Source organism: Muntiacus reevesi, chromosome 9 (genome assembly GCF_963930625.1).
Source record: "Muntiacus reevesi chromosome 9, mMunRee1.1, whole genome shotgun sequence".
In the NCBI taxonomy this organism is placed as follows: Eukaryota; Metazoa; Chordata; class Mammalia; order Artiodactyla; family Cervidae; genus Muntiacus; species Muntiacus reevesi.
Window position 1 is genome coordinate 37420692 of NC_089257.1, and position 25201 is coordinate 37445892.

General features: G+C 38.0%; 1 protein-coding gene and 1 non-coding gene across 2 annotated transcripts in view; one reads left to right on the top strand and one right to left on the bottom strand.

Moving 5' to 3' along the window:
• Window positions 1–25201, bottom strand: part of POLD3 (DNA polymerase delta 3, accessory subunit) — a 44318-nt gene that overhangs the window by 12632 nt on the left and 6485 nt on the right. The window contains exons 3-9 of the mRNA XM_065945193.1: window positions 20480–20582; window positions 15538–15577; window positions 14225–14357; window positions 9069–9333; window positions 8363–8435; window positions 6132–6297; window positions 2560–2666 (exon numbers count right to left, since the gene is read on the bottom strand). Of these exons, the coding sequence (XP_065801265.1) occupies window positions 2560–2666; window positions 6132–6297; window positions 8363–8435; window positions 9069–9333; window positions 14225–14357; window positions 15538–15577; window positions 20480–20582 (887 nt within the window). The remainder of the gene's footprint in view (window positions 1–2559; window positions 2667–6131; window positions 6298–8362; window positions 8436–9068; window positions 9334–14224; window positions 14358–15537; window positions 15578–20479; window positions 20583–25201) is intronic.
• LOC136176189 (U6 spliceosomal RNA) lies at window positions 4394–4500 on the top strand. The gene has a single exon (XR_010664556.1). It is a non-coding gene; the product is annotated as a U6 spliceosomal RNA (small nuclear RNA).

Below are 25201 nucleotides of genomic sequence, written 5' to 3' on the forward strand. Positions count from 1 at the left end.
CTTAAAAGGCACATTAATTTTCCAGGAGAGATTCTTGCCCTTACTCTGTTAACTTATTTTACAATAGTGTCTACAACTTAAAACTAGGAGGGTCCAGAGTGTCATTCCTTTTCAACAACAATAATGCAGATTGATCTTAGTGTGGTTTTACTTACGTGATACAAAACAGCACCATTATCCTTGATGCCTACAATCTCATCCATTTTATAAGACACACATAAAGGTACCCAAAGGAAGTTCAGTTCAGTTCAGTTCAGTTGCTCAGTCGTGTCGGACTCTTTGTGACCCCATGAATCGCAGCATGCCAGGCCTCCCTGTCCATCACCAACTCCCGGAGTTTACTCAAACTCATGCCCATTGAGTCAGTGATGCCATTCAGCTATCTCATCCTCTGTCCTCCCCTTCTCCTCCTGCCCCCAATCCCTCCCAGCATGAGAGTCTTTTCCAGTGAGTCAACTCTTCGCATGAGGTGGCCAAAGTATTGGAGTTTCAGCTTCAGCATCAGTCCTTCCAATGAACACCCAGAACTGATCTCCTTTAGGATGGACTGGTTGAATCTCCTTGCAGTCCAAGGGACTTGCAAGAGTCTTCAACACCACAGTTCAAAAGCACCAATTCTTCAGCACTCAGCTTTCTTCACAGTCCCAACTCTCACATCCACACATGACCACTGGAAAAACCACAGCCTTGACCAGGCAGACCTTTGTTGGCAAAGTAATGTCTCTGCTTTTTAATATGCTATCCAGGTTGGTTATAACTTTCCTTCCAAGGAGTAAGCGTCTTTTAATTTCATGGCTGTAGTCACCATCCGCAGTGATTTTGGAGCCCAAAAAAATAAAGTCTGACACTGTTTCCACTGTCTCCCCAATCTATTTGCCATGAAGTGATGGGACCAGATGCCATGATCTTAGTTTTCTGAATGTTAAGCTTTAAGCCAACTTTTTCACTCTTCTTTTTCACTTTCATGAAGAGGCTTTTTAGTTCCTCTTCACTCTCTGCCATAAGGGTGGTGTCATCTGCATATCTGAGGTTATTGATATTTCTCCTGGCAATCTTGATTCCAGCGTGTGCTTCTTGTAGCCCAGCGTTTCTCATGATGTACTCTGCATATAAGTTAAATAAGCAGGGTGACAATATACAGCCTTGACGTCCTCCTTTTCCTATTTGGAACCAGTCTGTTGTTCCATGTCCAGTTCTAACTGTTGCTTCCTGACCTGCATACAGGTTTCTCAAGAGGCAGGTCAGGTGGTCTGGTATTCCCATCTCTTTCAGAATTTTCCACAGTTTATTGTGATCCACACAGTCAAAGGCTTTGGCATAGTCAATAAAGCAGAAATAGATGTTTTTCTGGAACTCTCTTGCTTTTTCAATGATCCAGCAGATATTGGCAATTTGATCTCTGGTTCCTCTGCCTTTTCTAAAACCAGCTTGAACATCTGGAAGTTCTTGGTTCATGTATTGCTGAAGCCTGGCTTGGAGAATTTTGAGCATTACTTTACTAGCGTGAGAGATGAGTGCAATTGTGTGGTAGTTTGAGCATTCTTTGGGATTTCCTTTCTTAGGGATTGGAATGAAAACTGACCTTTTCCAGTCCTGTGGCCACTGCTGAGTTTTCCAAATTTGCTGGCATAGTGAGTGCAGCACTTTCACAGCATCATCTTTCAGGATTTGAAATAGCTCAACTGGAATTCCATCACATCCACTAGCTTTGTTTGTAGTGATGCTTTCTAAGGCCCACTTGACTTCACATTCCAGGATGTCTGGCTTTAGGTGAGTGATCACACCATTGTAATTATCTGGGTTGTGAAGATCTTTTTTGTACAATTCTTCTGTGTATTCTTGCCACCTCTTCTTAATATCTTCTGCTTCTGTTAGGTCCATACCAAACACCCAAAGGAAGAGGTCCATTTTATTTTTTAAAAAAGAAAATGTCCTTGATAATAAATATAATAATAATCCTTATTCTCCTCCTTTTTGTGTTTGCTACTTTCACAAATTACCAGAAGATTATGGTTCTTGTTAAAAGGTTAAAGTTGGTTTTGAACAGAAATAGGTACATTGTGTCTCTCAGTGCTAGGATTACTATTGTCACTGCAACCCATAATAAGCAACTTTTTAGCTTCTTGAGTTAAAGTCATCATAAGAAGAACTGATCCTTCTGTGGACCGAATATTTGTGTTCCCTCAAAATTTGTATGTTGAAGTCCAATTTCTCAATAGTAGCAGGAAGAGAACCTTTGGGGGATAAAACGAGGACAGGATCGTAATGAATGGGATTAGAGACACAAAGAAGATGATTTCTTTCTCTACCATGGAGAACACAGCAAGGCGGTATTCTTCTACAAATGAGGAAAAGAGCCTCTCCCAGGAACTGAATCAGCTTGTACCTTGATTTTGAACTTCTCAGCCTTCAAAACTGTAAGGAATAAAGTCCTGTGGTTTACGCCTCCCAGTCTATGGTATTCTTATAATAGCAGCCCAATTTGACTGAGACAATCCCACTAGCCAAAAATTACAACTTTAAATTAAAATTTAAAATAAAAAAGTCAGCAATGCCCACCTTCATCTTCACTGCTATCAGACTCAGGAAGTTTGATTCTTCTCCTCTTTTTCTTCATGTTTTCTGTTTCTTTTGTCTCATCATCAGATAACTCCGTTTGCTTCCTCCTGTTGTCATTCGGGAATAATTTAAGCATGTTACACAAAATAAAAATATAAGTATTCATATGCTACTATCGGCCTTGCTTCATAATTCATGAATTTAATTCCAGAGGGTAGAAAATAAAAGTCATAAAAGACCCAAAGGATACTCTGCTAACTGACCACACACAACTAAGTCACTTCAGAATAAAAACTTCCTCTAGCTCTCTAAAGACCACGGTAAGCTACTTACCAGGTTATTGAAAATTTCTCTAAATTCCTTACTTCCCCTACTTTTGATTCAGTCATTCAACAAGCATTATGAATGCATTCATAATTCATTCCTTACTTCAACAAGCATTATGGATGCAACAGTTGAATGACTGTTGATTCAGTCATTCAACAAGCATTAAATAAGCAGATACTACTTACATAAAGAATTTTTGCTAAACACCCAGATGCAAAGATCAAAAAAGTACCATTGTTCTCAAAAAGTTCTGGCAGGAAAAACAGATACAAATACCACTGACTATAAAATACAGTATGATAAATTTTTCTGAACAAATAAATGTTAAGTTGACATGAGTCTTATTTTAAAACTTCAAAATCTAAACAGCTTATCAGATAGAAAAGGGAGACATAATTTTAAAAAGAAAGAACAATATGAACAAAGGCACAGGCAGAAAACATTAAGGTGATTCTAACTCTAAAATCACTGTGGATAGTGACTGCAGCCATGAAATTAAAAGATGCTTGCTCCTTGGAAGAAAAGCTATGACAAACCTACAAAGTGTATTAAAAAGCAGAGACATCACTTTGCTGACAAAGGTCCATATAGTCAAAGCTATGGTTTTTTTCAGTAGTCACATATGGATGTGAGAGTTGGACCATAAAGAAGGCTGAGTGCCAAAGAACTGATGCTTTCAAACTGTGGTGCTGGAGGACTCTTGAGAGGACCTTAGACTGCAAGGAGATCAAACCAGTCAATCCTAAAGGAAATCAACCCTAAATAGTCATTGGAAGGACTGATGCTGAAGCTCCAATACTTTGGCCACCTGATGCAAAGAGCCAACTCACTGGAAAAGACTCATACTGTGAAAGAGTGAAGGCAGGAGGAAAAGGGGACAACAGAGGATGAGACGGTTGGATGGCATCACCGACTCAAATGACATGAGTCTGAGCAAACTCCAGGAGACAGTGAAGGACAGGGAAGCCTGGTGTGCTGCAGTCCATGAGGCTGCAGAGTCAGACACGACTGAGCAACTTAACAGCAACAACGACATAATAAAAAAACCTAAATCCATCTTGACATTATTTAGCTCTTCTATCTGGATACTCTACCACACTATTCATTCAATCAACAATAATTTATCAAGGGCCTGCTGTGTGTTACAGACACAAATAAGGACAAGACATAGTTTTTACCTTCAACCATATTTCTTACATAACAAATATCAATACATTTTTTTACCTTAAGCTAGAAAAAGAATAAACCCAAAGTAGAAGGAAATAATAAAGAGCAGAAATCAATGAAATAGAAAATTTAAAACAGTAAAAATTATTTTTCAAGAAAACTAATAAAATTAGTAAGACTTTTAGAAGATTGATTAAAAGTATATATTACTAGTACTAGGAATGAAAGAAGAAATCTGTAGCAATACCTACAGATTCTATAGATATTCAAAGAATAAGGTTATATATATTTAGAATAATTTTAACTTAGATGAAATAAATTCTTTTAAAAACACATTCAAGTGCTCGCTTCGGCAGCACATATACTAAAATTGGAACAACACAGAGAAGATTAGCATGGCCCCTGTGCAAGGATGACACGCAAATTCGTGAAGCATTCCATATTTTAAAAATAAATAAATAAATAAAAACACATTAAAAACTGACCACAAAAGAATCAAGATATACTTGAATAGTTCTATTTAAAGAAATCAAATTCATAATAAATATTTTCCCACAAAGAAAACTCCAAGTCTAGATCCACTGGTGAATTTTATCAAATTTTTAAGAGAAAATAATATATATCTTACATAAACTCTTTTGGAAAACAGAGGAAGAAGAAAACTCCTCTTAACTAATCACATGAAATAAGCATAACTTTGATACTGAAATCTGGTAAAGACTACCAGCAAAGATAATATAACTGATTATACCCCCATAAACACAGATGCAAAAAATTCTTAACATTAACAAATCAAATCTAGCAATATATAAAAAGGATAATACATCATGACCAAGTGGGGTTTATCTCAAGAATGCAAGGTTGGTTTAAAACTTGAGAACCAGTCAGTGTAATTCACCAAATTAACAGAAACACCATACATTTACCTCAATAAATGTAGGAAAAGTATCTGTCAAAATTCAACACTCATTTATAAACACCATACATTCACCTCAATAAATGTAGAAGTATCTGTCAAAATTCAACGCTCATTTTATAAAACATCAAACTAGGAACAGAAAAGAACTTCCTGAATCTGGTCAAGTTCATGTATTAAAATGCCAGCTCTTTGCAATACCATGGACTGTATAGTCCATGAAATTCTCCAGGCCAGAATACTGGAGTGGGTAGCCTTTCCCTTCTCCAGGGGATCTTTCCAACCCAGGGATCAAACCCAGGTCTCCCGCATTGTAGGCGGACTCTTTACCAGCTGAACCACAAGGGAAGACCATGTGTTAAAAACACACGGTTAACATCCCACTTGGTGGTGAAATGCTGAATGTGATCCTGGCAATAACCATCAATGAGTGTTGTGCTCATGGTAGGAGACATTTTAATCCATCCATATCACACGTTCTGAGGAGGTGAGGCTCGCTGGACAGAGCTCTGACCCTCTGCAACTTCAGCATTTTGTTTATGTTTTCTAATAGAGTAGCCACAACCTTGCCACCAAAGTCAAGTATTTCTGGGCCTATCAGTGCTGACAGTGTCCTTTAGAATTTCTTTCAACAGACTAGTTCCTACCAACTATGAGGTAGTGTCTCAAATTCCTGGATTCATTTTTAACAGCTTGTGTGCTTTTTATTTTCTTTTCTAATTACATTTTACCACTTGAAAAATAAATCATTGATACAAAAAGAAAACAAAGAACTTTTTCTCTTAAATTTCACTGGAAACAGTAACCCCTCATTTGGCAATCTGAGGTGAAAAACAGACACAGAGACATATACTCAGGCACACTTGTGCCATGTTCACGAATATAAAATGAAGTAAAGGGGAAAAGACAATCAATTTAGATCAATGGAGCCCCAAAAAACTGACTTTGGGCTCTACATCATCCAAACTGGTTGATTCAAGTTCTGCTTCACTAGATAAGCTATGAAGCGTCTCTCTTCATTTTGGTTATACAGCTGTATCCCTAAGGCATTAAGTAGGATTTAGTACTCAACTGAAAACTGCCTGCCTGTCAATATGCCCAAACAGACCTTTTCACCCCCAGCAGAGACACTCTTCTCTCACAAGCAACAAAATTTTCCTACCTCTTTTTTTCTTTCTGTTGCATCTTAACAGGCTCTGCTTTTTTGCTAGATTTCTTCAGGCCCACAGGGGCTGCCAGCTTTGGTTCCGTGACAGACAGTGGAGGTTGCTCCACTTTTTTTTCTTCTTTCACTTCTTGTTCTGAGTCCAAATTGACTTTAAGTTTATCTATAAATAAAGTATAGCAGATGATATATAACCCCGTCGTGCAATATTAATTTATCATTCCTTTGACAGTTTACTAAGTGCCAGGTAATATATTAGGAACATGGGCTAAAGGGATGAAAAACAGTCCTCATCCTAACAGAGCTCATGGTCTAGTCAAGAGAACATTTCTCCTTTCCAACTACCACTCGAGTTGAAACTGTTTTCATTTCTGCCTCCTGCTAATCCCTCATAATATCATAGCCCCCAGGCCAAATGATAGTAAAAGTAGGTCTTAAGAAAAAAATGAATACAAATTTATGAAGTACCAACATTCTCATTTGTTAGATGAGGAAATTAAGAGTCAGAGGGATTAAAGATGTTTCCCAAGAGTACGCAGCTTATGAATTATGACAGGAGAAAAGCATCTCCTTTTTATACTCAAAAAAATATGAAACACCTTTTTAAGCAAAGAAAGATAACAGATGACGACTTTCGAATTTGTCACCAATGCTGCAATTTTAAAAAATATATAAAACATTAAGGTGTTTGTTACTGAGACAGAATTCATATATCATGAAATTTACCCTTATAAACTGTACAATTCAGTGCTTCTTAATTCCAACACCACTATCCAATTTTAGAACATTTCATCACCTCTAAAAGAAATCCTGTACTCCACAAACCATCCCTTAACAACCACTAATAGACCTTCTGTCTCTATAGGTTTGCCTATTCTGAACCTTTTGTATAAATGGAATCATATAACATGTGGCCTTCTGTGTTCAGCTTCTTTTATTTTGCCATTTTCAAGGTTCATCTATTTTGTAGCATGCTTTTTATGGCTGGAAAATATACATCTATCACATATTGTTTATCCATTCATAAGATGATAGACCTTAGCATGATATGTTTTCACAGAAGGAGAGAGCCCTCCTCATGCATTGTGTGCACATGTGCTCAGTCATGTCCGACTCTGTGCAACCCCATGGACTGTAGCCCGCCATGCTCCTCTGTCCATGGGATTTTCCAGGTAAGAATGGAATGGGTTTCCATTTCCTCCTCCAAGGAATCTTCCTGACCCAGGGATCAAACCCACATCTCTTGTATCTCCTGCACTGGCCTTATGCATTGGGCCTGAAATAATACAATCATGCTTTCCCAGTAACCTGAAAGTAGCAAATTTTCATCATTTTTTTCAGAATATAAGATGTTTTCTGATGGCTTTTATGGAAAATAAAAAAACTATCACCCCAATCTATCACCTAACTACCATTATGACCATCACAGAAAAGCAGATTTCTGACTAATTTTGCTTGCATAGGCATGTAACAAAAATGCTTCCCACAAAATCTTTGTAAAGCATTATGGTCCAAGAAGTGTGCCATAATTACCCTGCAACTCCTGCATTCTTCCTGGTATTCTGGCCACATACCCTCAGGGGATGTGTATTTGATATGAGAAGTACGGAAATATGTGATTATTGGTTCTTTTTATTTGAAAGAAGTCTCATCCAAATATATATTTTTAAATAAAGGAGATTTGCTTTCTCAAAATGTAAATATTTATAAATGGCCATTACTACCTGGGCCCTCCTAATTCAAACCAAGGTCTAGTTCATTACTGTAAGTAATCTGCAAAAATAAGAAAGGCAAAAAATTTGTATTTGTAGCCCCTTGGAAAACAGAGGTAAAAATGATCATACCAGGCAAACTGACAAAGCATCCAAGATATTAACACTGCACTGTTTAAAGTAAAAGGGAAGTTGCTTGGTTAATCACTCATTTTCAAGAACCCTATGAAACAAATATTTAATTCTCTTTCCAAGTCAGGAAGTAAAATCAGAAATAAGTAAACTATCCTTCAGGAGATCTCAACCAAACCCAGCTCACCCGTAAAATCCCCTGTTCCAGTTGGTTGTGTTCATCAATACATAGGTTTGTAGACTGCAAATTTATGTCAGGATGTAGGAAAACCACATAGTAGTGTGTTAGACAGGTAAAAACTGGACAGGTGGTCTTCACCTCAGATAAAAGGTTATTATATTAACATTCACATATTAGTCAAAGGAACGTAAGAACATGCTTACTCATAGCAGCTTTTCCAAAAAAATTGCTTATGACATTCCCTTTCCCTGGTGCCTTGGGGCCTACCGAAGATGCCTGAAAGCAAAGCAAAAGAAAACACACATGATTTTTTTTTCTGTGTTTAGGCTGTTCTTCAAGAAACAGTCCAAAATGTCAATAGTAGAACACACTGTCATGATCATAGAGCCTCTATATTATCATGCCAAAATGTGTACAGATACTAGGTATAAGAATAAAGCCAGACCATACAGTGTTTGGTATTCATCTCCAAAGCTTAGTTTCTCATAGTTTTTATAAAATTATTATCCATGAATGTGTCTAAACATTTTTTTATTATATTTAAAAACTACTTACTTTGACAGAATTAAAACAGATCAGAGGCAGTATGGTACAAAACGGGGAAAAAACCCCAGAACATTACATTTGTAATCATCATAAGTGGAACTGAATTCTGGTTCCACCACTTAACAGCAATATGACATCCAAAGTACTTAACAAGATGATCTCTTCCCTCACAGAACGGAAAATGAGGATTTAAACAAAGATCAAACTATCGGCCCAAGAATTAAATGATTTACACCAAGGTAGAAAAAACTAGAACTAAATATCAGAACCTTATATAATTAAACTACAACCACTGGAATTATTAAATGCTTTTCTAGTTACCCATTCTGAGCTGTAAAAGCACATTTTTTATAGAAGACTTACATTTGTTACTTCTTTAGCCTCTGTTTTGGTTTCCTTATTGGCATCTTGGGCTTTAGAAGCAGCTTTAGAAGCAAACATGCCCATGATTCCTTTGGGCTGCTGGGAACTCTGTTTGGGGATAGGTGGGCCATGACCATTGGTGGTCAACTCATTACTGGCTTGTGTCTCAGGTGATACCGGAAGATCTGACTGCTCAAACGTTTCAGAAGATGTGGATTCAGCAGAGGCTCTAGGGACTGCAGCTGCACACTGGATGGCACTAAACCTGAGGAGAGAAATGTTACATTAAATTAATTGTCAATATCAAACCTTATTTTCAAACTCTTGCTTCTTCTACACAATACTTTCTAACCATAATACTATAAAATTAGGAAATTTTAGAACTAAAATGGATTTTAGAAATGAGTTTGTGCAACAAGTACTGCAGAGAGGAGAGTGAAGTCCTAGATTATACATCTTGTTGGTAATAAAACTAAGACTGAAAACAGGTATCTTCTACCAAATTATGGGTATTTTTGCTTTTTTGAAAAAAGCATCCTAATTCAAAATAGTAAGAATATCCCAAATAATAAGAAAATATTAGTAATTTCACCAACTTTGGTAAACCAAATGGTTATCTTTTATTTTTAAAGACCTCCACCTTACAGGGCTAGATATACCATAAATATTGACTGAATCAAAATTAAAGCTTTAAATATTAACAAATTTCCTGGCAACTCTCCTGACCAGAATGGATCATGCTTTAGAACATGGAATAAACTGGGAACAGAGCCACTAGCTCCTATAATCTGTGGTCCTTTATAGTCATTTGTTAGTAATTTATAATAATCTCAACTAACAGCACCAGAGAAGTATGCCCATAGCCAAGTGAAAAATTTGGCACAATTTGCATGCCATATTAAAGGGAACATTCATCTCTTCCTCTGTAATCATTGTAGATGTGCCTGTTTCACAAAAATCCATAATATAGTGTTTTATGTTGTAAATGGGTAACTGATCCATCCTTTTCAAATAGTTCTACTTAAAGCAAAGTTTTCCAACATTTCCTGACAAAGAACATTTTATTTCCCTCAGTCTTTTGCTTCTTGAGGATAGGTAAGAGCTCCTTGAAGGTAAGTGTATTATTCATCTTTTGTATTTCAGGTACCTAGGACAAGACCTGGTACATACAAATACAGATTCAAAGAGAGATTATTTAAGACACTGGAAGTGAGTCTTCTGGCTTCTCTCCCTTCTTTAGCGTATCATCTCAACTTGGGATGGGAGAAGATGGAGGTTAAGAAACTACATGATGATAGCAATTACCTTAGAAATCAACCAGGCACAACTTTGAGATTAACTGGCCTAAGGGAAAAAACCTGGATAAAATCATTTAATTTCTGAAGTAACTTTAGGCTGAACAGCCCCAAGCAAGAGTTCACAGCTCCAAAAACCTTCCACTGATTTATTACAGTCTACGTAGAAAAACCTCATATTAACACAAATATTTTGTGCATCAGACTTAAGAACAGACGGAAATCATTTCCTTTCACCCACCATTCTTCCTCTCTGGCCCTGCAATGCTTCCATGTACAAGGAAAGAGAGCAATGTTTTATTTCATTGTCAGCGTCTAAAGTTGGCCCCAAAACAACTCTTTCTCCATTTGGTCTACATTTCCACACCTTAGGGTCAGGACCAGGAACTGGCAATGAGGAAGAGACCAAGCTAGACTGGGAACATGTCTGAAGAGAGAAGAATCTGCTCAATCTAAAATTTCAACTTTCTTCCTGTCATAGCACTTCTTAAAACACATGAAACAATGAGTCAGATCTCAGTTGACCCATAATTCTCAGGACCAGATACAAACTTCTTTATTGGAAACAAATTCTTCACATTTCTTTTTTATTTATTTACTTATTTTCTTCACATTTCTACTGAGGATATTTTAAGTATTTAAGTAAAGGTTCACTGAAGTGCTTCCTACTATCACATTTCTACTTGTCATGTTTATTTTAGTGGTCTCTATGCAAATTTGATTTTGGACTTTTGTGTCACTTTTTACACTAGTTTCCTTACTTGCTAGATATAATAGAATTGATTTTTAGAGCTTGACATGCCAAAACTAGATTTTAATATAGATTATTTTTGAAATCTAACAGATTACATAAACATATCAGGGTGTTTATGTTTTCTTATAATCCTTCTCTAAAAAACACCAGACATAAATTACTCTTTAGCAGTATAATTGTATTTATTTATCTAATAAATATTTGTATGCCTATTACATTCAAGGTTTTAAGCAGAAGAAAAAAAGAGCCGATGCCTACCATTAATTCACTCAACAATTACTTATTTAATAGTTACCAGGCACCGTTTGAGGTATACAGTGGTTAACAAAATAGACGATCCCTATTCTCATGGAACTTACAGAAATTATTTTTGGCAATTCTATATCTACCTGGATATAGACCCAACTGTATCAGTTAACCCATCTCTGCCAGTATCTTCAACCATTTCCTCTTTTTATGGCTCTTTACTAATAATACAAGTTCAAGGCATTCTCAACTTTAAAAATGGATACATTTCCCCCACCCCCAAGTCTCAATTCCTCTGTAGCAGGTTACCTCTCTTTTTCCTGTTTTACCATCAAATTTCCTAGAAAGTTGTCCCTATTTGCTCTCTCACTTCCTTATATCCCCATCTACCCAGGTGACCAGAATCTGGCTGCACCACTGAAACTGCTCTTCCTGAGGCCATCAGTTTTCAGTTCCTATTACATCCCCCTCCTCAACAAGGTCTGATACTATCAGCTAGTGCCTCCTTCTTGAAACTGTCTTCTTAAGTTTTTAGAACTCCATACACTTGTGACTTTCCTCTTATCTCTGGCTGTTCCCGCTTAGGTCCCTCTTTTTCTGTCCACCCCTTGCTGCTGCTGCTGCTCCTAAGTCGCTTTCAGTCGTGTCCGACTCTGTGTGACCCCATAGACGGCAGCCCACCAGGCTCCCCCTGGGATTCTCAAGGCAAGACCCCTTAAAAAATAGCTATTGCTTAAATAGCGCTTACTGTGTGCTAAGCACTGTTCTAAGTGCTTTACATGTATTTATTCACTTAATCCTCTACAACCCTGTTAGTCACTCAGTTGTCTCTGACTCTTTTTGACCCCAGGACTGTAGCCCACCAGGCTCCTCTGTCCATGAATTTCCCAGGCAAGAATACTGGAGAGGGTTGCCATCTCTTTCTCCAGGGGATCTTCCCAACCCAGGGATCAAACCCGGGTCTCCTGCATTGCAGGTAGATTATTTCCTGTTTGAGCCACCAGGGAAGCCCCTACAACCCTGAGGTTGATACTGTTATTAGTTTCATTTCAGGAAAATGAAGCAGAAAGGTTAAATAATTTGCCCAAGGTTACACAGATACTAACTGTGGTTGGAGTTTAACTTTCTGCTATTCTTTCATCCTATACATTCTCTCTGCATGACTGTATCTACTGCTGTAGCTCAATTAATTACCTATTTTCTCTGATTCCAAAATGTCTCTTTACCTCCTATTTCTCTCCTTAGCTCTAGACCCCCGTATCTACTGCACTGGACATCTCCACTTGGACTCCCCATCTGGTACTCAAACTCAACATATCCAAACCCAATTCATCACTTTTCCCTTCTCCCAAAGCTTACTCCCCATTCTTAGTGATGGTATTATCACCCATCCAGCAATTCAAACCAGAAACATGGCCATTATCCTTAATGTCATGAACCGCCGCCACCCCCCATCTCCACCATAACACACTCTCTTGGTCCCTAACCACTACCATACCATCCAGGTTTTGATGGTATAACTCTTTAACCCATGTACCTCTCCACTCCCAATACCAACTCTATACTTCAGATACTATCATTTCTACCCTGAATCACTGCAACATTTCTCCTTCATAATGGCCTTGTGAGCAGATTATTTCCGTCAGATCCACTTTCACCATCACAGCCAGAGTGATTTTTCTGTAATACAATTCTGATCATCTCAATCATCTGCTTCAAAATCTTCAGTGGCTCCCCTGTGCAATAAAGCCTAAACTTATCCTAGTAGTCAAAGCATAGAGTCTGACTCCTTGTATCATTATTTCCTGCCCCTCACTCTAGTTTTCAGGTATAGAAAACTACAGTGGTTCTGCATAAGCATCGTGTTTCCTCTCGGCCCTGTCTTTCCTCTCCCACTTCCTTCTGACTGGCTACTTCTACTAGGCCTTTAAGCCTCAACTTAGATGCCATATCCTTCTACAAGCCATCTCTGTCTTGACTCCCCAACAAAAAAGGCGAGGACAAGTGGCCCCTCAACATCCTCCTACACTCTCATTCCTATTGTAGCACGGTCACACTACACCATAACTGTCTCCCGTAAGACCATCAGTTCCATAAGCATGTACCAGGCTACAATCACTCTACAGTATGTGGCATGTCACACGTACTCATCAGATCTTTGCTGAATTAATTCAACTTATCTTGCTTAGTGCATGTCAAAGTAGTAGGTGTTCAATATATGTCTGAGAATCTGCTCCAAACCCTCCATACCACCTCACAAAGTAGGCATTATTATATCCAATTTTAAAATGAGGAAACAAAAGCCCAAAAGAGTTTAAGTAACTTGTCCAAAGCCACTGGGCCATTAGCAATGAAGTCAAAACTCCAGCCCATGACCACTAATTTCCAGAACCACGTACATTATAGTCCACCTCCTTCCCTTCTGTGAAGGATATGATGAATAAGATCTGATACTGGCTGTGGAAGACCAACTGATTTTGGATGGAAGGTACAGGGATGTCAAATTAGGAATAGTGTTTTGAAGGACAACATGTCAATTGGTTCTTGAAGGGTGGGTAGAAATTAGACAAGCAGAGACGCAGGTAAAGGAGTAATGAGGGGGCACGACAAACAACATTTCTGGTGGCAGTGACAGGATAAATACATGAGAAGTAGATTTATGGGGAGTCTAATGGGGTTTTCAATATGGGTTGTGGCTATTTTTCACCTTATGATGTACTAATAAAACCAGGCATGTGTCTTACTGCAAGATAAATGAGGTTTTACTAGACTTGGCATTTACTCTTAAGAGGCAGCCACTGTGTAAACATCTTACAAAATCAATTCGTAAAGAAGCCCACAAGGAACATGAAGGAGCTCACTTGCTGCAGTTCTGCAAGTTGCTTTTAAGGATGTCATAGTCGGTATTGAACAGAGGCCCACTGTCCTTTAGCATGGCTTTCTGGATGCTGTACACATGTACGCTGGCAGTCACCGCTAGCTTGGACTTCACTGCTACAAGTCAACAGGAAAAGCAGTCTGTTAATACACAAACTTCATAGCATGTGGGAATTTTAACAAGAAACCCTTCTGCATTAACACCATTTGTAATCGGTGGTGGTCCAAAAAAGCTCTAAAAGGCCAAACAGTCACATATACAGTATAGTATCAACTCTTCTATGACAAGGACATTATGATAGGTAGGTGATAGTGAGTCAGTTCTCAGTACAGTACTGTGAGGGTATCACTCATCCAGTGGACACTCAGTAAATATTAATGAATAACTGATGATATTATGATGTGTTTTGTTTTTTTTTCAGTCAGGGTAGAATCTTATACTCTAGCATATATACATACCAACCGAGGAATAAGTAATTTCTACCCGAGAAGTCTTCAATTTTAGTTTATAAAAAGAAACTCTATATAACAATACTACTACTAATCAAATAAGTCTTCAGAGGAAAATCACAAGAATTACAGGTTCCATGAAGGAAGGGACCATGCCTCACTTGTTCCAAGTCCCTAGTGCCTAGCAAAGAGCTTGACATAAAGTAGATACTTACTGTGTATCTATTGAATGAATAAATCTACCACTGTGGGAATTCAGAAAGAAAATAATGGACATCTTCACTATCTTGAATAATTCAGTTAATGTATAAGAAAACATTCCAGTGGTAGGCATCTTTATATACAAAGTATGACAGTGGGTTTTGTCTTGAGACATCCAAGATCATGTGGATGTTTCAAAATTCCTTTGACTTGGGTATTAAAAAAATAGAACAGTAGCATTAACAGTCTTGAAATGGGTAGACAAATTTAACTTCAAGTTATACTATGCCTTTCTGACTTTATAAAATCATTCTTTAATTTTCTTCCTAAAAATACTGCTATGGAATACAACACAATATTTAGAGATCATTGTCTTTTTATAGTTAATGAGGTGTTCCATATGATATTCATAAGTGTTTTACATATCTATCACAAGTTTTGAAATTCTGTGATAAAAGTGCTTTATAAATGTTAGCAGCTATTGGCCTTAAAAATGGAAGTTAGTGAAGTATCATATTTTAACATGTTTCAAAAACTACTAATAAAAGAATATATGGCTCTCCAGTAAAACAGCTAAATATACATGCAATGTTAATGACACTGATGCCCTAAGAGGAAAAACTTGCTAAATCGCTAAAATACTTACCTTCCAATTTATCTTCTCTCACTACTGCAACCTTGTGGCACTGCAAGGAAATAACACTTCATTAGTCTTTAAAGTATTAATAGTGCAACTTGCAGTTTTAAAGGTTCCTTACCAATAATTCAACTGCACTGGGATATAAAATTAGAAACATTAGATTCCTCTGAAAATATATGTTCCAGACTCATTTTTAACTTGCTTTCTTTAAAATTTCTCAATCAGGTTCAGGAAAGTGAGAGAGTATATATATATATATATATATATATACATAAATAACAAAACCAAAAAACCCCCAAAACCCCAAATTAAAAAAATACAGCATCTCAAACTTGCCCTTTGCCTATTCCAAGGAAAAGAGGAATTTTCAGTAAGTAACATAATGAGAATTACTGTATAATCATATGGAACCAGTTAAAAACTGGATCTGTCTCATACCATACAAAAAAATAAATTCTAAATGGATCAGAGATCTAAAAGTAAAGAATTAAACCATATATGCACAAGAAGAAAATATGGGTGAATTCTTCTACAAACTAATATAACCTGAGAATAAAGAAAAGTTTCTTGACTGCAATTCAAAACCCAGAAGTAACTGAAATAATCCATAAAAACTAACAAATCATTTTTGGATAACAAAAAACCAACAATTTTAAGTAAAAAGACAAATGGTCAAGTGGGGAAAATATTTACAACTTACATCACAAAGGGCTAACGTATAGCTTCTAAAATAGAGAAAACAAAGACTAACAATCCTTTAGAAAATAAGCAAGAAGTATGAAGACAGAGTTCATAAAAGAGAAATGCAGATGATCCTGAACAGGACATGTGCTGTGTAGGAACAGGTGCTCTCATACACTGCTGGTAGGAATGGAAAATGGAGAGTATTTAGCAATATTCAGCAAAGTTCATATATAGCCTACCTCTCGGAACGTAATCTTAAAACACTCTGGCAAAAACATACAAAACACATACACACTGAGCTATTTACTGTGGCACTATATGTAATAATCAGATTGTAAATAACTCAAATAACTATCAATAAGGGACTGATGAATAAACTAAGGTATATCCATCAATGTAGGATCATGTGGCTATAATGAGGAATGAGAAATATTTCTATAACTGCCATATCAATAAGGGAGCTGAATAAACTAAGGTATATCCACCAATGTAGGATCATGTGGCTGTAATGAGGAATGAGAAATACTACTATAACTGCCAGAGTAATGCTTGGGATCACTTACAAACCTTAAACTGCCTTTAGTCATCATATTGCTAGCAAAATTATTGGTTTTGCTTTTCTAAATCTCATGTATCTGGCTAAAGCAAATACATATTCATTTTAATGTTAGGACAACCAAAGTTTACAACATAAGAAAAAAAGAGTAATATAAAATTGAGTAAGTTTTTTAAAAATGTAATTGTAAATCTGAACTGAGAATATTGGTATGTCTTCATAATGCATTTTCTCTTAAAAAAAACAAGCATTCTTAAAAATGTCATGTTCTGCAAAACTGTACAATAAAAACTGCAGAGCTTATGAGAAAAAGAGCATTAGGAACTAATCACTCAAACCTATGTAACAGGAGCCCTAAAAACAATAATTGGTACCCTCAGGAGAAAACATGGCAGCTGAGACAGTTTAGTATCTCTAAAGGCTGCCTCAGGGGATATTAGAAATGCATAAAAACAACACAGTGGAAATGCCAGTGCTAAAACAATGTAAATGAGAGTAGAGCTCTGATTCAGTGGGTTCCTGTTAAGCGCAACACACGAGTAAGTTCAGCATCCATAAACCCAGAGCCTGGCCTGGGGCAGGCCCCTTGAGCTGTTTATCAAAAAAAAAAAAAAAAAAAAAAAAATTGGGGAAAATATTGCTAGTTGGTGAGAGACAGTTCTTCTTTATAGAAACATTCCAGCCAGTAAATCCAGAAGGAATGACAGAATTAGAACATCACCATTTTGTAACTCCTAGAGAAATAATGATCAAGGTAATGATAAAAATCAATCTCAGCTAAAATCATTACATGAAAAGCTAAAGGGGAACCTAATTAAAAATGGGTCAGGCCAACAACCTCTAACATCACAAAAAGAATCAACCAATCATTTCCTTTAAACATTCAAATAATCCTTTGGCAGACTCTGCAGGATGAGATTAGAAGGAGACTTCTACTTTCTATGTATTATCAAGCAATTTTTACAGTAATAATAATCACTGGAAAAATAAAAATTACTTACCTGTTTAACAAGCCACAGAAAATCTATGCATCTTTGAATCAGGTCTGCTTAATCTTATTTCTGATATATAATGATATCTGATTTCATCTACACTTGCAAATATCTAATTAACATCTGGCTTGCCAAACAGTTTACCAACAAGGAAAGAATATGCTAGTCATAGAATATAAGTATCTGATAGCCCTTCAGTTGAGTTCAGTTCAGTTGCTCAGTCATGTCCAACTCTTTGCGATCCCATGAGGTGCAGCACGCCAGGCCTCTCTGTCCATCACCAACTCCCAGAGCCTACCCAAACCCATGTCCATTGAGTCGGTGTTATCATCCAACCATCTCATCCTCTGTCGTTCCCTTTTCTTCCTGCCCTCAATTTTTCCCATCATCAGGGTCTTTTCAAATTAGTCAGCTCTTCGCATGAGGTGGCCAAAGTATTAGTTTCAGCTTCAACATCAGTCCTTCCAATGAACACCCAGGACTGATCTCCTTTAGGATGGACTGGTTGGATCTCCTTGCAGTCCAAGGGACTCTCAAGAGTCTTCTCCAACACCACACTTCAAAAGCATCAATTATTCGGCATTCAGCTTTCTTTACAGTCCAACTCTCACATCCATACATGACTACTGGAAAAACCATAGCCTTGACTAGACAGACCTTTGTTGGCAAAGTAATGTCTCTGCTTTTGAATATACTGTCTAGGTTGGTCATAACTTTCCTTCCAAGGAGTAAGCATCTTTTAATTTCACGGCTGCAGTCACCATCTGCAGTGATTTTGGAGCCCCCCAAAATAAAATTTGTCACTGTTTCCATTGTTTCCCCATCTATTTGCCATGAATTGATGGGACCAGATGCCATGATCTTAGTTTTCTGAATGTTAAGCTTTAAGCCAACTTTTTCACTCTTCTCTTTCACTTTCATGAAGAGGCTTTTTAGTTCCTCTTCACTCTCTGCCATAAGGGTGGTGTCATCTGCGTATCTGAGATTATTGATATTTCTCCTGGCAATCTTGATTCTAGTGTGTGCTTCTTCTAGCCCAGCATTTCTCATGATGTACTCTGCATATAAGTTAAATAAGCAGGGTGACAATATACAGCCTTGACGTCCTCCTTTTCCTATTTGGAACCAGTCTGTTGTTCCATGTCCAGTTCTAACTGTTGCTTCCTGACCTGCATACAGGTTTCTCAAGAGGCAGGTCAAGTGGTCTGGTATTCCCATCTCTTTCAGAATTTTCCACAGTTTATTGTGATCCACACAGTCAAAGGCTTTGGCATAGTCAATAAAGCAGAAATAGATGTTTATCTAGAACTCTCTTGCTTTTTTGATAATCCAGCAGATGTTGGCAATTTGATCTCTGGTTCCCCTGCCTTTTTTAAAACCAGCTTGAACATCTGGAAGTTCATGGTTCACGTATTGCTGAAGCCTGGCTTGGAGAATTTTGAGCATTACTTTACTAGCATGTGAGATGAGTGCAATTGTGTGGTAGCTTAAGCATTCTTTGGGATAGCCTTTCTTAGGGATTGGAATGAAAACTGACCTTTTCCAGTCCTGTGGCCACTGCTGAGTTTTCCAAATTTGCTGGCATATTGAGTGCAGCACTTTCACAGCATCTTCTTTTAGGATTTGAAATAGCTCAACTGGGATTCCATCACCTCCACTCACTTTGCTTGAAGTGATACTTCCTAAGGCCCACTTGACTTCACATTCCAGGATGTCTGGCTTTAGGTGAGTGATCACACCATCGTGATTAACCGGGGCGTTAAGATCTTTTTTGTACAGTTCTTCTGTGTATTCTTGCCACCTCTTCTTAATATCTTCTGCTCTGTCAGGTCCATACCATTTCTGTCCTTTATTGAGCCCATCTTCGCATGAAATGTTCCCTTGGTATCTCTAATTTTCTTGAAGAGATCTCTAGTCTTTCCCATTCTATTGTTTTCCTCTATTTCTTTGCATTGATCATAGTTCTGTTTCTCTTTATAAATTGCTAAATTGCCATTCCAGTCTGGAATTTCACACTCAACTCTACTGACACAAGACAAATCCATTAAGTATTTTGATAAATCTGGCTTCTGAACTTACTAGTTACAGGGAAAGTCAAAAGAGAAGAGGAAAACATGCATCAGTGATTCTCTGAGGATCTTGATCCTTGGGCTAATTCTCTAGGGCTGGTGGTATGGGATCAAAAGAGTCTTCAGGTGAGGTTTAGGAAGTGAGAACTGAAGAGGTGTTCCTCAGTTTGGGGAGGAAGCAGGAAAGAAGGAAATAAGTTCCCAAGAATCAGTCCGGTACAGGAGAAGGAATGGAGTTATTTCAGCAGAGCTTCTGGGGTGAAAGCTCAAATTAAAATCAAGTTCACTTAAAAAAAAAATTGCACTTGCAGAACACCTGTGTGGCTTGACATCTGAACAGGCTGGAAATTAACCACCATTGTCCCCAGTATAGCTTCAAAAGGAAGAAAGCGGAACAGAAGCAGTCTGGAATGTCTTATTGCCTAGGGAAATTGTACAATGATGATAATAGTCTCTGTATTGATATTACCCAAACTTTCCAAGAGTTTTAGGTTTAGTCTAAAAATTCAAAATAATCACTGTCTTCAAGTAGCTTTCTAAAATTTCCATAATACTGGGATCTTGTTGTTTTTGCTCTGTGTTATGTTACATAACACTATTAATAGCTCAAACACATTTAAACTCATTATAAGATTCTGAGAACTTACAGAATGTCCATTCTGAATGAGACTGCCAGACACTAAATAGGTGACATGCAGTTGGGCTCCTGAATTTTCCTTTCGCTTCCTTTCAACGTAATCATAGAGCATCCTGTTACAAACAAAATGCACAAGTAAGTCATTAGTAAAAGTTTACCTCACCAACTCTTAATTCATGACTTAAAAGTTAGGTATAGTAAATCTGATAGTCCATCGAACATTATACAGAATATTTTTGCTCTGTTCATGGACAAAAAATTTAAAAAAGATGATGGAACATAGAGGGTGGGGTCAACTTGTATACAGCCAGCACAGTGACCAAACAACTGACATAAATCTAATAATCGGTCAAGTGAGACTGAGCCTGCATTAAAAGAAGGCATGTAATGGCTAGAATAATCAATTAAGAATACGTTCAGTTACTATTTAGACATGTGACCCTGGATAAAATAGTTTTTCTAGGCCTCTTTATATCCTGAGGTATAATTACAGAGGGCTGTATGAGATTGGCAGTTCTTTTACCCTGTGATCCATAACCCTTCACCCCTCAATATTGTAAACAAAATGTGTGTTTTGCAAGGAGAAGGAGGCGGGGAGAAGGTGGAGATAGTTCAAGGTTTTCAACAGATTTGCAGAAGGATTACTCCAAAACATTTAAGAACCATCTTATAGATGATCACAATGGTCCGGCTCTGAAATTCCAATTTTAGGATCATTCAGAATCAATGTTGTTTCAAAACCACAAAGTAACAGTTTACTCACACTGCCCAGTATTCCTTAACCTAAGACTGCCAAATATTCAATGTAGAAATAATGTTGCTTTTAGTAACATTCCCTACATCCGTTTTTATCCTTGTGATCTGATTAGCATCAGAAGCTGACTCCCCTCAATAACTTACAGTTTAACATCAAAGAGACATCATTTGTGTTATTTCAAGAAACTTTTACCAAGCCTCTATAACATGTCATACTTTTGCCAAGGATGGCTAGAAACAAAAGTACCAAGGAAAACTCAACCTATACTGTGGACAACTCTCTTAGCTTCCTTGATCCAATGCCTCACTCATCTCCTGCTGCTCTTGAACTGGCTCTGCTCTACTTCCTGCACAGACTTGACTTCCTCCTCCCCTTCTATACTGCTGGGGTTGTCTTCAGCTACCTTTTCACTCTGCATTAGAGTGACCAATCATCTGGGTTTGCCTGGATCTGAGGTATTTCCTCACATGGATTTTAGTGCTAAAACCAGTAGTCTTGGGCACACCAAGGATGACTGGTCACCTTACGACATACTCTTTTTGACCCACTTCATTCACCCTCCTGGCTTCATTTATTCCCAACAACAACATCATCTGCTCAAACCATCCAAGCCAGAAATCTGGGAGTCATTATCGCTCACTTCTCCCAGTCTGGTGACGTGCCAAATCTTGTCAATTTTACCTCCCAAGTAATTCTTGACTCCCTGCCCTCTAAATCTCTTGACTGGACTATTTCAATTCCAAGGGTCAATGTCTTCCTCCCACCCCCTTCCCACTCACTATTCACAAGGCTGCCAAGGTGAAGTTTTAGAAATGCAAATCAAGTCATCTGTCAACAAAACTTAACTGGGTGGCCACCTCATGCTCTATGCCTTGGGGATAGAATAGTGAACAAAGCAGTCAAAGTTCTTAACCATTTAGAATCTGTACTGCAGAAAAGAGAGACAAATAATAAACAAATAAGAAGTCAGGTGGTAGTAAATCTATAGAGAGGAAAAAAGACAAGAATAGAGTGTATAAGAAGTTTTGCTATTTATGTAAGATTAGGGAAAGCCTCATGAACAGAGCCCTGCAGGAAGTTACAGAGCCACCAATGTGGGTATCTCAGCAAAGAATGTTCTAGGCAGAAAAAACAATAAATCTGAAGGTTCTGAGGCAAGGAACAGAAAAGGTGAGTGTGCTGAATAAGGAAGAAGGAAAGAAGAGCCAAGTGCGAGACATGTAGGGCTTTGTGGCCCATTAGGAAGGAAGTCATTAGAAGGATTAGAGCACAAATAACATGATCTCACTTTTTAGGAGGATTTCTGACTGCTGTGTGGAGAATATACTATTAAGGAGCAAGGAAGGAAGCAGAAGACCAGTTACAAGGCTACTGCAATAATTCAGGCTAGAGATGATGGTGGCTCAGACTAGGCCACTCACCTAGTACCACTAGGGTGGTACTAATTAGTGGATGAATTCTGGGTACATCTTAAAGGAAGAAACAACAGGATTTGCTGATGGACTGATTGTGAGGTATGAGAGAAAGAGAAATCAAGGATGACTGGACTAAGCAACTCAAAGAATGAAGTTGTCATTCACTGAGATGGAGAAAAGCAGAAGGAGGTGATGGTGGGAGGTGGGTGGAGAAGAATTAGGAATTAAGTTTTGGGGCATGTTAAATCTGAGATACCCATTAGCCATTAACTACTGTTGAAAAGGTAGCTGGTTATTCTTATCTGAAGTATTACTCTTTGTTCAAAAGTTTTCAGTAGCGCCCTATCCCCTAAGGAGCCACAGTTCCATCAGTGACATGTAAGACTTTTCTTCTTCTGGCCCCTGTATGTCTCACCATTCTCCCATACTCACACTATTTTCAGCCTTATGAAACATTCTGCAGTTCTCCTAGCTCTTTTGTATGCCCTTCCTTCTGCCTAGAATGTTCTTCTCAGACCTCATCTACCTAATTCCTCATCAAGACAACAGCTCAGTTATTATCTCCTATGTGAAGTCTTCCCTAACACCACTAAGCGAGCAGGGCAGCCTTGCCTTCTAAGTTCTAACAGGAACTATCCCACATCTGTTATTATAGCACTTACCACACTGTATTGTAATTGTTTATGTATCTGCCATCCCCACTAGACTATAAACACCCTGAGGAGGAAAAAAATCAGCATTTTTGCTGATTCCTCTCTCCTGTTCTCTGTAGTATTTCCTTCCAGGCAGCAGTTATGTTAGAAAAGATGAGGGACACAGAGTCATGAACATTTTGGTTTAATTATGCTAGTTAGGACCATACTAGCAGAAGAAATGGTAGGCAGGGACTATACCAAGATACTCTCAGCTTGCTGGTGAAATGCATTGTCTTTTATCAACAACTCATAGTCTTGCTTGCATTATTACAGTCATTGTCCTCTGTGCACCCGTCTCACCAGATCAACCAGTTCTGTTTTATATTAACAAGATGGTCAACAGTGCACAAACTCTTTAAAATTTTCTAAATGTCTTCTGAATCTCTAAAACATGTTCATCTAATTTGATTATGTCAAACATCTCAGCAACAAAACATGCGAAATATTCTTAAACATGAATGACAATAAATATGACTTCCTACAAGATGCACTTCCTACCCACATGATTAACTATACACCTCCTCATCCCTCCTGATCAATTCTACCCAAAATTTTCCCTAAGATATATAAGGTGTATAGTCTCTATTATCTTCCCTAATCTAATTCCTTCACAGCAGTTTTATAGCCTGAAACTATCTTAAGTCAATGATGAGAAAGACCTTGTCTGTCAAGTTTGCTGTTTTATAACAGAGCCTAGAATAACGCTAAAAATGTAGTAAAACCTGAAAAAATATTTCTTTATTGACTCCAGGCAAACAGTAACAACCATGCCCAGTCACTGCCCTCTGTGCCAACAATAATTTAAATGCTTTCACTACAGATAAGAGAAAAAGGATGACAGGACACTCGAAGTCTCTGTTTTCTCATGTGTTAAAAGAGATTGATAACACCCATTATACTGGATTGTTATAAATATTACATGAGATAAACATATGTGAAAATATCTACCACAGTGCCCAGAACTCACTCAACTCATATTCACTGGCACCTATTATGATCTGGGAAAGATGGAAGGCAAAAGGAGAAGGGTGTGGCAGATGATGAGATGGTTAGATAGCATCACTGACCCAACAGACACGATCTGAGCAAATTCTGGGAGATGGAGAACAGAGGAGCCTGGTGTGCTGCTATCCATGGGGATGCAAAGAGTTGGATATGACTTAGTGACTGAACAACAATATTATGAGTCAGGTGTGAAGATACAATGATTGTGGCAGACTGTATTTTCCAAAGATGGCTGCCACAACATCTCCCATTCTGCATGCTCTTCTTCATAGTCCCATAGACAGGTGGAGTCATCCTCGCCCCTTGAATCTGGGAAGCCTAGAGATTCATTGTAACCAAAATAATGAAGCAGAGGGGACACTGCTTGACTTCTGAGGCCAGTAAGAAAAGGCAATCAACTGCTGCCTTCCACTGGAGCGTGAGTTTTTAGAGCTGTGAATTGCTGGGTAAGAAGCCTCACTACCTGAGAACATGCTCTTAAGAAGCCCAGGCCATATAAACAGGTCACACACACGACTGGTCAACAGCCCCTGCTGAAGTCCCAGCTGACAGCCAGCAACAACTGCCAGACATGAAAATAAAGATGCCTACACATGATCAGGCTTCAGTCACTGACGCCTCTCAGCTGAGGCACCAGACATCATGGAACAGAGACAACCATTCTCATTGCACCATGCCCAAGTTCTAAATGAGAAGAATCTATGAACATAATAAAATGGTTGTTTCAAGTTGCTAAACCTGGGGCAATTTGTTACAAAGCAACAGTAACTGGAACAGTGATGAATCTGATAAACATGCTCCCTGCCTTCACGGAGCTTATATTCTAGTGGGAGGGCATACAATAAGTGAGAAAATGTCAG